General features: G+C 44.3%; 1 protein-coding gene across 6 annotated transcripts in view; it reads right to left on the reverse strand.

Annotated features, from left to right (window-relative positions):
- The window catches only part of MRTFB (myocardin related transcription factor B), a 254,690-nt gene that overhangs the window by 30,317 nt on the left and 209,301 nt on the right, over positions 1-15,072 (reverse strand). For all 6 annotated transcript variants that reach the window (XM_032836271.1, XM_032836275.1, XM_032836272.1 and 3 more), the window contains 2 exons: positions 4,508-4,642; positions 1,849-2,096 (listed from right to left, as the gene is read on the reverse strand). In XM_032836271.1, the coding sequence (XP_032692162.1) occupies positions 1,849-2,096; positions 4,508-4,642 (383 nt within the window). The remainder of the gene's footprint in view (positions 1-1,848; positions 2,097-4,507; positions 4,643-15,072) is intronic.

The raw sequence follows: 15,072 nt of genomic DNA on the forward strand, positions 1-15,072 counted from the left end.
GAGGAACTGAGAGAGACCAGGTCCTCGACACCCTCAGATGTACTCTTTCCATCCAGAGACCGGCCCCACACAATTTCTTTCGTTACAGAAAAGACTATTTCATAGATACCCTACGCAAAACAACCCTTTCATGGGATTTGCAGTTTAACAGGTTTCCTTGCCTGGGAGTAGGGATCAGACATTCCTGCTCTTCCTGGAGTTACTAGGAGGAGGAGGGTGAGGTCACGTGCTGAGCACACAGCTCGGTGCATCTTAAGGAGCACAGAGATGGGAGCCAGGGTTCGCGTTCGCATCCCTACTGCCTGCTGCCAGAGGAGGGCGGGGGCAGGGGAGGGAGCCTCCCTGGGCCTGGACAAAGCTGTAAAGCAGCGGCCGTTTGCCTCTGATACTCTTCCAATTCTCTTTGGTCTTCCCTGGTTTCCTTCCAACGTCAACATCTCACTCAGGCCTGCTTGCTCTTAAAGTAATAACATGCTACACAAATTCCTTCTTTCTTCATCTTTTAGATTTAAGTACTGTACAGTAAGGTCTGAATGACTAATAGGTCTAATCTTCCTCGAGATATCAGGATCTTCAAAGAAAAAAGTGAACTGATAATCGTTAGCATATGAGGAGATGGTTCCTAACAGAGGAGCTTTTGAGTGGGTCTTACTCCTTTCCTACTCCTAGAAGATCGGGCTCCCTGTGCAGGAATGCTTGGCATACGTGTAGAAGACAGGAGTCAAGTTTTTACAGATCATAAACTGAGAGGCTTGATCACTGAAAACATTTTTTCTTCTAATGAAATTCTGCATTTTTTTTAAAGTTTCTTTCTGTGAGCTGAATGTAACTATCCCTTTCTCCTGAAAACTGAGGGAAACGAAAGATAAGGCCTTTGCATTTTTATCTATGTTTCCCAGCAAATGCATACTGAGGATGGCTATCTAGAAATTCCTATCCGTGCATAGCTAAAGTTTGCATTCGATGTCCTGCTATGGATTCAGTCTCGGAAGCTGGTGGAACTCACTTCCTTCCGTCCCTCCCAACTGGGCTCAGACTCTGGAAATGTGTTCCTTCTCCACAGCTGTTGGTCACCAAGACCTTTAGTTGTCTTTGAAACATCTCTCATCTGTTCCTTCCTTCCCGTTATCAACGCCCTTTCATCTTCTCTCATCTACTCTGTTGTGAAATTTCTGTTTTTCCTATTTCCAGACTCCCCTCCAGGACCAGCATCAAACCGCTCTTTCTCGCACTTTGATTCCACCCTGACAGCCTTCTGAGTCACCTACCACATCCAGATTCAAGGCTGCCTAGCTGCGAGCTCCTCCAGACAGAGGCTCAACTCAGTTCTGTCTTCTACTTTTCTTAAAAAAGCGAATCACATTCTTTATTCGGGCTCTTTTTTTCATCAGCCAGTAACCAGACCTCACCCACTCCTTCCTCTGTTCTTGCACCAAGATCATCCCCCTTGGCTTGAAAGGGCCCTTCCCTGGTTTCAGGCTCTTTCCCATATAAGTATCCCACCTTTCTCATAAAGCTTTCTCAACCACTCCAGCTCCTACACTCGTCTTTGTTTTTTTTTTTAAACTGTTTACAACAGGTCGTACACTTGGGTGCTTTGCTCACGGCATCTACTACTACTTGGGTGAGTAACAGGCAAAAGCTTCCCGGGTGGGTCGCGGTGGGAATCCCCTCTAACTCGCAAGGTGGGGAAGGGCTTTCAGGGACAGAGACTGGGCCGGCCGGCCGGCCGCTCTCCCGGGGAGCCGGGCACGACGGGGAAGCCCGGGCAGCGGAGGGCCCCGGGCGGGCGGAGGACGCGAGCCGCGCCCCGCCCCCGCCCCGCCCCCCGCGGCCGCGCGCGCGTACTTGAGCGGCGCGGGCAGGATGGCCTGGTAGTTGTAGTGCTGCTGCTGCTGGCTCAGGATCTGCAGCTGCAGGAAGAGCTGCTGCTGCTGGAGCAGGCGCGCGTAGTTGGAGTCCATGTGCGGCTCGCTCCTCTCGCCCTTCTGGTCGGGCGGGATGTACTGGTGGTACTTTAGCTTCTTCACCCGCGGCTTGGGGTCCTTGCACTTCTTGCTGCGGTGCTTGTCGCTGGGGTTCTTGGGATGGCTCTGCTGGTTTCGGGACAAAGAGAAGAGCGTTTTAGGAGAAGCCGTCACCGTGTGCCTGAGGAGCCCGGGAGCGAGCGGCGGAGGGCCCCGGACAGCGGGGCCGCCAGCGGGGCGGCGAGGGACCGAGCGTGCCTCCAGGGCGAGGAAAACGTGGGGACGCCTCCTCCGACCAAGAAATCTGGCTCCTAAGGACTTATTGTTCCCTTAGAGTAAGGGAAGGCCATGCAGCTCAGCCTTACCCACTCAGGCTCAGCCAACAGTCACTGCGGGTGTCCCATGTGGACACGCCGGAAGGGCTCACGCAAAGGACTCCCAGTTAGAACAGGCTGCGGGCTCGAGCTACAAACGGGAGGAGACGAGCGATGCGTCACTGTAACTGTGGACTATTTTGTGGTCATTAAAGTATTCTAGAGTCACTCTTGAGCGGATATGTGCAAACAGAAAAAATGCTTCTAATGGAATAGAGCAGACTATGAAGTTATGTATTTCTTTTTTTTTTTATTTTTTTTTTTTAATTTTTGAAGAGGAGACGGCAGGGGCAGAGGCCGAGAGAGAGAATCTTAAGCCGCTCCATGCCCAGCGTGGAGCCCCAAGAGGGGCTGGATCTCATGACCCTGAGGTCATGATCTGAGCCCAAATCGAGAGTTTGACACTTAACTGACTGAGCCACCCAGGTGCCCCTCAAGTTACATATTTCTAAGGAAAATACACCCAAATACTGTAATCTCATAGTATTAGTCAGTTCTCCGTCATCTGCTTATTGTGCTATCAATAACCGATTTTATTCCTGGTCTTTTCGAAGTGATGACAACAACGGATGCGGTCTGGGAACCCGAGGTGGCACTCTATTATGTAATGATGAAACCGCTGACCTGGCTAATCAGGAAGGCACCTGCGGGAAAAGGGAGGGGACAGGCACACAGTAACCAGTAGGCCTCAGACTAAATCTGCTGTTACCTAGTCACTGGCATGTTCTCCCACGAAGTGAGGGTGGGGAACAACAGCTTTCCTCTCAGAACGCCCCCCCGCCGAACTGTGATCTGTTTCTCATGTGTACCTGTCTCTTCCTCTCCTAGCACAGTCCCGGGACCCCTGACCAAGCCTCTGAACTTCACCTTCTTCAACAACGCCTCCGGCCCCAGAGTCAAAGCCCTCCCTACAGACACACCAGTGAAGAGGAGAGACCCAGAGAACAGGAGAGGCTGAGAACTCAGCACCCACAGGGACAGATGGGTCGGCATCCAAACGCTCTCTGTGCCATCTGTGGCACACGCTTGGGAATGTGGGCAAGGGAGGAGAGCTGATGTTAATAGCTCAGCTGCCACGTGCCACACTTGGGAATTTCTGGCTCCAGTACTAAGTGATGGAAGATGGTGAGATACACTGACTTGTGCCCTGGGGCCACAGACGCTGGGCTGCACAGACACAGAAAGGCTGGAGCAGGGAGCCTTCTCTGCAGGAGGGCCGAGGACCACGACTGTGCCAGAGTGGATGGAAGCAAGGAATCTGGGGAGGCAGAAAGAAGGCTTGGCTGCCCTTGGGGAGCCTGGATCCTTCCGAGCCTCGTTACTTCTTCCGGCCTCCCTTCTGGAAGGTGCTGGGAGGGTTGGCTAGCTCTCCAGAGTCCTTTTTGCGTTCTAAACGTTTTGACATCAGTGTTCTGCTATGTTTGGCAAAGCCACATCTGAAACGATGACACTATTCTCTATCACCGCCCCTCCGCCCCCATCCGGCAGTTCTAAATACACTTAAAAAAAAAACTTTAAAAGTATACCACTATATATTAAGAATTTTGATCTTCCGTGGGGCTTGTTCTAGCTGGATTATTTGCGCCCAGTCAAATGTAGGGAACGGTGCCACCAATCTGCAGCTTATCTAGAGGACAAACCTGGCTTCGACAGGCCAAATCTGCTAAATCAAAAAACGCAGCCGCTTTTCTAAAGCCTTTAACCTGTCATGTAATACATCTGGACTAGCGCTGACACTGACCTTGTGTATACAGTCTGAAATTACGTTCCCATTAAAGACATCTGTTTGTGAGGCTCCCGACTCCCCAGCACTGCGCTAAGAGGCTCGATCTTACCCCACTCCCAGGGTTTCCTTCATTCTGGCAGCCTGGATGGCGGCAGAACTGGGAACTGCTGATAAAATGTATCCTAAAGCCTTTCTGCAGGGCTCTGGGAGTTTCACGGAGACCGAATGTTTTGCGGTTCTTCTGTGACTACAGAACAATAGGGCATTTGTGGAAGGTGGTGGTTTCCAAGACCGAGGCGTGACCGAGCAAGTCTGCCTGTGGTTTTGTTTTCAAGGCTTCGGACTGAAAGCCAGGCTGCCCAACGCAGACATGTGCCTTTGTGTTCCCGCAGACAAGCCGCCGGTAAAGACCTCGAACCAGCGTGTGTGCAGGGACCCACCTTTACTAGCGCCGGCCCAGGCTTTGCTGAGGACACAGTATTCGTGGGGACGACAGGTGCGGTGGACCTGGTGGGGGGCTGATCCACAGGAGGAGTTTTCAAGAATTCAGGAACTGCAGGGGACACTGAAGTAAACTGGTGGAAAAGCCAGAAAGTGAACAAGTATGTGAACTCAATGACATAAAATTAGAAAAACCAGAATTAGAAGGGAATGACCTCATTTTTTTTTTTTAAGTCCACCGGAAAACAAAAGAAAAATATAGTATTATGTCTGAGACCCAGATGGTGGAGCACCATGCTTCACCTCAGCTAGCCAGTCTTTGTCCCAATAGCAATGAAAAGCTAAAGCTAAACGAGGTTCGACTGACTCCACCCTGGTAGTGTTTTCTCAGAAATATGGTCAGAACCGCCCTGTTTTGGCAGAAGAGAAGTCCAAGACTCTTGTAAAAATGATCAGAACAATACAGGACACTTGTGAGGTTCTCTTGCTGTACAGAGCGGAGTAATAATCCTGGTGAATTCCAGTGTGATCTTTAGACTTGGTCACAGGCTCTCCCCAACACTGTCAGCACATCCTGGACCCAGGGCCTAGAGCATTTGCTGTTCCCTGGAGGCCCACTCCACATACGGGTCCTTAACTCTGCTTTACACTTTGTGTCCCGTGTCCAAGCCTGACGCGCCCTCCCCTCCGCCATCCCCCACTCTCATTTCCCGCAACAGGAGGGCACCTGCCAAATGCATTCTCTAACAGCGACTTGATTCGCTGATGGCGCACCCTCACACCTAGAGCAAGAAGCTAATTTGTTACCGAGGCCAAATGAGCAAACCCTAAACCTCAATTTGGAGTCCTGTGTTAACAAAGGAAGCTCCCTACGGAAGGCCTTGATAGATTTTATCAACAACCCAACAGCCCATCTATGCTAACAGTCTACTTTAAGTAGATTTTACGTATTCACTTACTGGAAGCAGATCTTACTACTGTAACAAATCCATTCAGTGTCGCACAGTGATTAGTACATGGACTTCACTATTACCAGCCTTGTCTTAAGGAAAAATATCTCCCTTTATCACTTCCACTCCCCCCACACAACTCTCAAATTCATTACAAGAATCAAAGTCCGTGCCTTTGCTGATGTATTTGGGTTTAAGAATAGCACACTGTATTTTTCCTCCTTAAAATAAATGACCTGAGAACTCAGAGGCTATTTAGCAGCAAGAAATATGAAGCTTGGCACATACTAGTTACTCAATAAATATTTGTGTAATGGGTGAATGGAAATTCCTTATGGCTTTACTCATGCGGGGTGAGACGCTCAAGGCCAGCTGGGACTCTTGAGTATGTGTGTGGGTGTGCAGTGAACTCTGCTTGCCCATGTGGCTCTCTCCCCGAGCTCGCTTTTCCTTTCTGCCACCGATTTCAGCTTGTAAGTATTATAACGAACAGTGTTGGCTTTTTAAAGATGGCTACACGGTAGCCCCCTCCACCACGGTTTATGTTACTTTCAGTGGCCCGTGGGCATCTGCGGCCCGGAAGCGGACGACCCTCCTCTGACATACGGTCACAAGGTCAACAGCAGCCTAAGGTTGCGTCACATGCCTACCTCATTCACCTCACTTCATCTCATCACGTAGGCACGTATCCTTTCCAACATCACCACAAGACAAAGGAGGGCGAGTATAGGACGGTAAGATATTTTGAGAGTGAAAAGACCACATTCACATAACTTTTATTATACTATATATTGTTAGAACTGCCCTATTTTATTATTATAGCTGTTGATCTCTTACTGTGCCTGACTTACAACGAGAACTTTATGTCAGTACATACAGGAAAAAATAGTATACACAGTGTTGGGTACTATCTGTGGTTTCCAGTATCCCCTGTGGATAAGGGGAGACTACTGTACTCAATTTCATTCAAATAGATGTGAAAGAAAGGGCCTTATCTGAGAGTCCTGACACCTGTGTTTCAGGCTGATCTCTGCCCCCAAAAGGCCCTGAGCCGGCTGCCGCCTCAGTGAACCTCTGACATGAAAAGGACAGTCAAGGCCAGCTAATCAGTGCCTTAAAGGATGTGGTTTTAGTTGTTTCCCTTTCACTTTGCACAGTTTTTGGAAGTGAGGATATTTATCTCTGGGTCAGTTTTCATACAGGGAAAAACATTCCTTGGCTGTGATATAATTGGCATAAGAAGAAGAAATCGCATATTTGAATATATATATTTGCATATATGATAAATAAATATATATATTACTTATGTGTGTGTGTGTATGTGTGTGTGTGTGTGTATTTCTTGTAGATAAATTCTTTAAACCTGGCAAGCTGTTTTACCAGTCCAGCCCCCAGGGACTGATATGATGGCAATGATGCATGTGAGAGCAGTCATTGTTAAAAATCTGAAAAATAATCCAGAAGCATGAATGTGGTATCCATTACAATATGTATGAAAATGATTGTCCTTGAGTTCTAGACGTTTCCTAGTGAACTTCAGCCTTGACTACTGATACCCTCATCTTCTTAGCTCTTGTGGTATTTCAGTGTGACTTTGCTACCCAGAAAGCCACAGACCCCAGTGAAACACGAGAATAAGCTAGCTGAGATACAGTGATTATTAGTATTACCTACTCTGAAGATAAATTCTGGTTAAAAAGGGACAAATGTCTAAACTCTTCTTTACATTCTGCCAGTCCCTTTCATATGCTTTAGAAATGACCCCTCAAACAATCTTACATCCTATCTTGATGTTATTAGGATCCTGGTGGCTAGAGTTAAAAAAAAAAAAAAAAAAAAAAGTCTAAAGAGCAGTACTTCTGAAATGCCAGCATTCCAAAAAGGATGAAAAGAATATCCAAGCCCTAAAGGATACTACACTTATTTTGTTCCAGTCAAGTGAGCAATACGTTAAAATCTTAAAAGAATGTCTTAAGTGTTTAAATTTCCACTGAGACCTAAGTTCACCTTTTGTACTTTCAAAATTTAATCTCAAAAGGATTCAGAATCTTTTCTCCAAGAAAACAAAAAAGCTGCAAACTTTGCTTGGTTTTATTGGATCTGACCGCTGTTCCCGACCTACAGGTCTCATGACTTCCAATTCTTCAACTGTCATCACGACACCATGACAAGAAATGTCAGAAAAACATTGCTGTCTAATATTTAGACATGAATATTTAGGCTTTAAAATAAAACTGAAAAAGAAAAACTGAAAAAAAAAAAAAAAAGGATAAAGAAAGCACTTTGAACCTTGCAGACTGACTTGTCTCTTCCAAGAAAATGCTACGGGAAAGTTCTGCTACTAAGAAAAATGTAAGTCAGAATAAACGTTTAAGCTGATTAAAATTTTATAACATATCAGGTGTCTATACTGGTTCCTTCTATAAAGATGATACACTTGTCAAGGACCAATCACTGTTCTCTGCTAAGTTCCTTTTTTATTAGATTTCTTTATGCGATCTAGAAGAGCAGAAATTAGATATTTAAAAACAAAGCTTTTTTTGTACTGTAGATTTTAAATCCAAAATAAATGTGTTTTTAATTTAGGATGCAGCAGAGATCTTAATTAAGATGGGAATATGCAAATAAGAAATGCAAAATGCAATTATTCTTTAAATATTGTTTCCATATTCCGATCCCCACACAAATAAAATGAATACTAGTACAAATGAGCTGAACACAAATCAAAAACACACGCTTTGTAAATTTAATGGATGGCTCTCCTATGTAAATCCTAGTTTTGTTACAATCTATCACCTAGCACTGACCACTCTGTTTATGTAGTGCACAGATGAACGGTTTAGGCATTTCATGTTTAGTACAAGCAGTTGAACATTAAATTAATCTTCTGGCACAACATCTGGTGGATACTGAGCTGGTACTTGATGACCTCATTAGTAGTGAGGATGTGCATGTGTCCTGCATTTAAAAAAATCTATTATTTAAAAGAACTGTGGTAAAATATATTTAAGATGAAAGTTACCGTTCAGACCATTTCAGAGTGTATAGTTCTGTGGCATTACGTGCATTCCCACTGTTCTGTGACTGTCACCAACACCCGTCTCCAGACCGTTCTCATCTTCCGAAACTGAGACTCTCTGTCCATTAAACAATGATTCTCCATCCTGGCCTCCCACCAGCCCCTGCAACCACGCTGTACCCTCTGTCCGAGTCTGACTAGTCTGGGTAGCTCATAATAGTGGAATCACAGTTTTTCCTTCTGTGCCTGGCTTATTTCACTTACTGTAATGTCCTCAAGGTGCACCCAAGTTGTCACGTGGGTCAGAATCTCCTTTTTTAAGGCTGACTGATACTCTATCACACGGATATACCGCATTTTGTTTAGCCTTCATTTGTCAGTGGACACGAGGGCTGCCTCGAGCTCAGGCTGTCGTGCGTAATGCTGCCCTGTACACGACTGTACAGACACCGGCTCTGGTCCCTGCTATCAACGCTTGGAGCCATACACCGACAACAGGACTTCCTGGATCACACGGTAATTCTAGATTTGGCTTTCTGGGAGAAGTACCACACGGTTCTCTATAGTAGTTGTACCATTTCACAATCCTACCAAGAAGGTAGAATGATTCCAATTTCTTCACGTCCTTATCAATGCTTGTTAATTTTGTTCTTTGGATAGTCGCCATTATAATGGTGTGAGGTGGTATCTTACTGTGGTTTGGATTTGCATTTCTCTAGTGATTCGTGCTGTTAAGCATCTTTTCATGTGGTTACTACCCATTTGTTCGTTTTTTCTTAAATTTTTTAAGGGGGGATGGGCAGAGGGAGAGACAGAATCTTAAGCAGGCTCCACACTTGGCATGAAGGCCAACGCTGGCCTCAATCCCATGACCCTAACTTGAACCAAAATCAAGAATCAGATGCTTAACTGACCCAGGTGCCCCTTGTTTATTTTTTCTTTCTTTTTAAAAGATTTTTATTTGAGAGAGAGACAAGGAGAATGAACTTGAGTGTGGGGGAGGGGCAGAGGCAGAGGGAGAAGTCGACTCACCACTGAGCAAGGAGCCTAGTGTGGGACTTGATTCCAGGACCCCGGGCCATGACCTGAGCCAAAGGCAGATGCTTAACCAACTGAGCCACCTGGGTGTTCCTATCTCCTTTCGAGAAATGTCTATTCTAGTCCTTTACCCATTTTTAAATCTGGTTAGTTATTTTTCTGTTGAGTTGGGGGAGTTCTGTATATGTTCTAGGCATTAACCCCTTATCAGATTTGTGATCTGCAGATATTTTCTCCCATTCCATTGGCTGCTTTTCACTCTGTTGACAGTGCCCTTTGATACACAGAAGTTTTTCATTTTGATAAAGCCCAAGTATTTTTTTCTTTTGTTGCCTTGGTGTCACATCCAAGAAGTCATCACCAAATCCAGCGTCATAAAGCTTTCCCTGGTGTCTTCTTCTAGGAGTTTTATAGTTTCAGTTCTTATGATTACGTCTCAGTCAAAGTGATTCTTAGGGGCCAGAATGCGGATGCAAAGTAAATATTAGAATTACTACTATTCATTTTTGGTAACTGACTTCTGGTACTTGCATAGACTGTATAGTTGACTAAATAATGTTATGTATGCATTTGTTAAAGAGTGCAAATAGCAGTTGCCATGATGAGTCATAAGAGGATGACAGGATGCTGGGCTGGAAAAGGGTCTTAGGAACAACCTCAAACTGCTGGCTTAACAAGAACAAAGTCCTTAGTTCAAACCCTGGGCGGGCCAGACAGGTGGTCTCTTGATGACATCTGTCCCTGGGAACACACGTCAAGTAAGTAGCTCAGTGCTAGGCCCAAAGGAGTGCTTGGCACATGCTGACCGGTATTTTTTATCCCTCATTTCATTTATAGTCAATAAACCTTGATTTGTTCATAAATAAACAGGAAAGGCCTATTCTGTCAAATATACACTTTAGGCACTTTCCTACTGGTCATGGGAGAAGGGAATTAGGAACTAGGATGGAACACGACCTTGTGGTTAATGCTGGAACCCAGCTCAAAACTAAAGCATTACCAGCGATAGCATCCTCTTGGTATGTAAGTAATAGGAAGCTAGTTTGAAAGGGTAACAGGAGAAATCAGAGCCATATCTTGGATGGCCTAATTCACTCCTCTGTTGATAAGCATTTGAGATAAAACATAGTCTAATACTAATGATGTAGTACACGTGTACATTGGCTTACCTGACCTTGCTCATCCTCTTTGTTCGCTTAACCCAGGGTTTCTACATTATTAGGAAAAGGTCATCTACCTGGAGGTTACTAGATACAATGGGAAAAAGTACCCCAAGTTCCCCTAAGCTAGTCCTCACACACTTCAGTTACGCTGAGTAAGTGACCCACAAGGTTTCCTATCAGCACTATTTCCGGTTTGGCACAGGGGTCATCCCTATAGCACAGACTGTGAAAATGAACACAGATCCTATCAGGTCACACTTACGGGTAAGCATGTGGGGGCTTAACATAAATGATTAATTAAATGGCTTCAGAAATCGCATAGAGAAAAAGTCTTTGGATTAAAAGCACCAGTGAAACAGCTCCTGGTGCCCACATGTGGCAGGCTGTTGGTAATTTTCAGCAGCTTTCCATTGTTCAAGAATTGCTTAGGCATAAAATAAATTGAGCTCCAATATGTGATGTGTGTTCCATTAATGTTGTGACAAATTCCTTTCCAGCTGTACTTTGATCAGAATTGAAAAGAAAAAAGTCCAAGAAAAGGCAGTGTTAGTCTCTTACAGACCACACAGAAATACATATTTCAAAGAAGAACTTTTTGGGTGGGTGGTTAAAATGTACGTTTTGAAGGAAGAACATGGTAGTGTATTATACTGTCCACAGTGTGAAATCATTAGCGTTTTAGCACCAGGATTGAAAGAACCTGGAAAATCATTCTTTACCTAGATATTATGTGTTCTTTTTTTTGGGGGTAGGGAATATATCTTTTATTTGAATACTTTCCTATAGGACTCAATCCTCTGGTATTTATCTGTGTGTTCTGAAAAATAATTCAGGACACAATATGTCACAACACATTTTGTAATAAAGCCAGCCAGAAAGGTATCTTGATTAATTTAATTTTCTCTTAAGTAAGTATCTGTATATATAACTTTTATTTTTTATTTTGTAGATTTCATTTATGTGTCAGAGATAGAGGAGAGAGAGAGTGAACATGAGTAGGGGGAGGAGCAGAGGCAAAGGGAGAAGCCGGCTCCCTGCTGAGCAAGGAGCCTGAGGTGGGACTTGATCTCAGGACCCGATTCTGACCTGAGCCCAAGGCAGACACCTAACCATCTGAGCCACCCAGCTGTCCCTGTAAATGTAACTTTTAAAAACCAAAAAGAAGGGCACCTGGGTGCGTCAGTGGGTTAAGCTGCTGCCTTCGGCTCAGGTCATGATCTCAGGGCCCTGGGATCGAGTCCCTCATTGGGCTCTCTGCTCAGCAGGGAGCCTGCTTCCCTCTGTCTGCCTACTTGTGATCTCTCTGTCAAATAAATAAATAAAATCTTAAAAAAAAAAAAAAAAAAGAAAAAGAAAAACCAAAAAGATATTCCCTGCACTGGCCCTGAACTTTGTATTAGGCCAAATATTAAAAAAAAAAAATTGAATAGGGATGTTAGAAAAATGTGTGTAAGCCATGGAATTAAACGTGCAGCATGAAATAATGATGAATTAGCATATGAAAAACCTCAGTTCAGGCAAACAAGAAACAAAGGGCAATCTGTGACAGAGTTATTCCAGGTGTGATCTGTGGACCTCTGATTCCATTTATATGAAATATTGGATTTGATGCTACCCCACAACTTTTTTTTTTTTTTTTTAAGTAATGTCTGCACCCCACATGGGGCTCAAACTGTCAACCCAAGATCAAGAGTCGCAGTGCTGTGTGGCTGAGCCAGTCAGGCGCCCGTCTACCCTACTGTTGCATTGTTATTTCGCAAGATTAGCCCACAATGAGTTGGAAATTAAACAAACTACTTAAAAAGCAAACACATACTAGTCTTTCGCTACAGGCAATTTGAGGACCACTAGACTACAGTAACTAAATTCACCATTAAGCTCTAATAGTGAATTTCATTTTTAAGAGGGAAAAATTAATCTTACCAAGAAGTGGTGAGACGGTGGTGAGAGTTGCACAGCTCTGTGACTCTGCGAATAACCACTGAATGAGACATTTCAAAAGGGCGAATTTTTGCAGTGCCGTTTTTTTTTACAGAAATAGAAAAATCCACCCTAATACTCATACGGAATCCCCAGGGACTCCCAAGTAGCCAAAAACAGTCTTGAAAAAGAACGAAGTTGGAGGTCTCACAGTTCCTGATTTCAACATTTACTACAAGGTGACAGTAATCAAAACAGTGTGGGGGCGCCTGGGTGGCTCAGTGGGTTAAGCCTCTGCCTTCGGCTCAGGTCATGATCTCAGGGTCCTGGGATCGAGCCCCACATCGGGCTCTCTGCTCAGTGGAGAGCCTGCTTCCCCCTCTCTCTCTGCCTGCCTCTCTGCCTCCTTGTGATCTCTGTCTGTCAAATAAATAAATAAAATCTTTAAAAACAAAACAAAACAAAACAAAACAAAACAAAACAAAACAGTGTGGTCCTGGCATAAAGACAAACACATAAGCCAATGCAACAGAATTCTGAGTCCTTAGATTATTATGTATATGGTCAGTGACCTTCAACACAAGTGCCAAGGTGGAAAGGACAGTCTTGTCAATAAATGATGCTGGGAGAATTGGATATCCACATACAAAAGAATAAAGATGGATCCTTCTCTTACACCATATACAAAAATTAACATGGATTAAAAGACCTAAATGTAAGACCCAAGACTATAAAAATCCTAGAAGAAAACATAGAGAAAAAGCTTCATGACACTGGATTTGGCCATAATTTCTTTTCTTTCTTTTTTTTAAAGATTTTATTTATTTATTTGACAGAGAGACCACAAGCAGGCAGAGAGAGAGGAAGGGAAGCAGGCTCCCTGCTGAGCAGAGAGCCCGACTCGGGGCTCGATCCCAGTACCCTGGGATCATGACCCGAGCCGAAGGCAGAGGCTTTAACCCACTGAGCCACCCAGGCGCCCCTGGCCATAATTTCTTAGAAGAATACCTAATGCACAGGTAACAAACCCCCAAATAGATGAATGCCACTGTATCAAACTTAAAAACTATGTGCCTCAAAGGACACTATCAGTAGAGCAAAAAGGCAACGCAAAGAATGGGACAAAATATTTGCTCATCATGTATCTGAAAAGGGGTTAATACCCAGAATATACAAGTAACTTCTGCAGCGTAATAGCAGAAAAACAAATACTTTGATTAAAGATGGGCAAAGGACTCAAATAGATTTATCTCCAGAGATGATACACAAATGGCCAACAAACATATGAAAAGATGCTTACTTAAAAGCACTAATCATTAGAGAAAGGCCAATCAAAACCACAATGAGGGGGTGCCTGGGGGGCCCAGTCCTTAAGTGTCTGCCTTCCACTCAGGTCATGATCTCAGGGTCCTGGGATCGAGAGCTCCGCATCAGGCTCCCTGCTCGGCGGGAAGCCTGCTTCTCCCTCTCTCACTCCTTGTGCTTGTGTACCCTCTCTCGCTGTGTCTCTCTCTGTCGAATAAGTAAATACAATCTTAAAGAAAAAAAAACCACCCACAATTAGATATCATCTCATACCACCAGAATGGCTGCTATTCAAAGGAACATAAATTAGTAAGTGTCCGTGAGGATGTGGTGACACTGAAACCCTTGCATACTGTTGGTGGAAGTGTGAAATTCTCCATACTACGGAGAACAGTACGGAACTTCCTTCATAACTTAAAAATAGAATTCCCAGATGATCCATCAATCCCACTTCTGGGTATATGACCCAAAGAATTGAAAGCAGGATCTCGAAGAGGTATTTCCAAGCATGGCTAGCACCATTCTTCACAATAGCCAAGACACGGAAGCAACGCAGGACCCACTGACAAGTAGATAAACAAAATACGGTATGTCCAAATAATAGAATATTATCCAGCCTTAAAAATGAAGGAGATCCCGTTACAACCTACAACATGAACGAACCATGAGCACTTGTTAAGTGCATAAGCCAGTCACAGAAAGGCAAATATTGTATGATTCGGTTTATATGAAATATCTGAAGTAGTCAAATTCATATGTATGTATGTATATATGTATCTATTTAAATGCCAGTATAGGTAACACGCAATATTGTATTAGTTTCAGGGGTACAATACAGTGATTCAGCAATTCTGTACTTGACTCAGTGCTCATGGTGGTAAGTGTCCTCTTTAATCCCCATCACCTAGTTCACCCATCCCCCCCACCCTAAAGTAGTCAAATTCTTAGAAATGGAAGTGGAATTGGGATTGTCAGGGCCTGGAGGAAGGGGCTGGGGGCCGCTGTTTAATGGATACAGTTTCGGTTTTGCAAGACAAAAAGGTTCTGGAGATCTGTTGCATAACAACGTACTTAACACGACTCAGCTGCCCATTTTAAAATGGTTAAGATGGTAGGAAAAAAAGGGAGAAAGTGTACTTTATAGTATGCGAATCATATATCCCCAAAAA

This window comes from Lontra canadensis, unplaced genomic scaffold (genome assembly GCF_010015895.1).
Source record: "Lontra canadensis isolate GAN:19392208 unplaced genomic scaffold, GSC_riverotter_1.0 scaffold91, whole genome shotgun sequence".
Lineage (NCBI taxonomy): Eukaryota > Metazoa > Chordata > Mammalia > Carnivora > Mustelidae > Lontra > Lontra canadensis.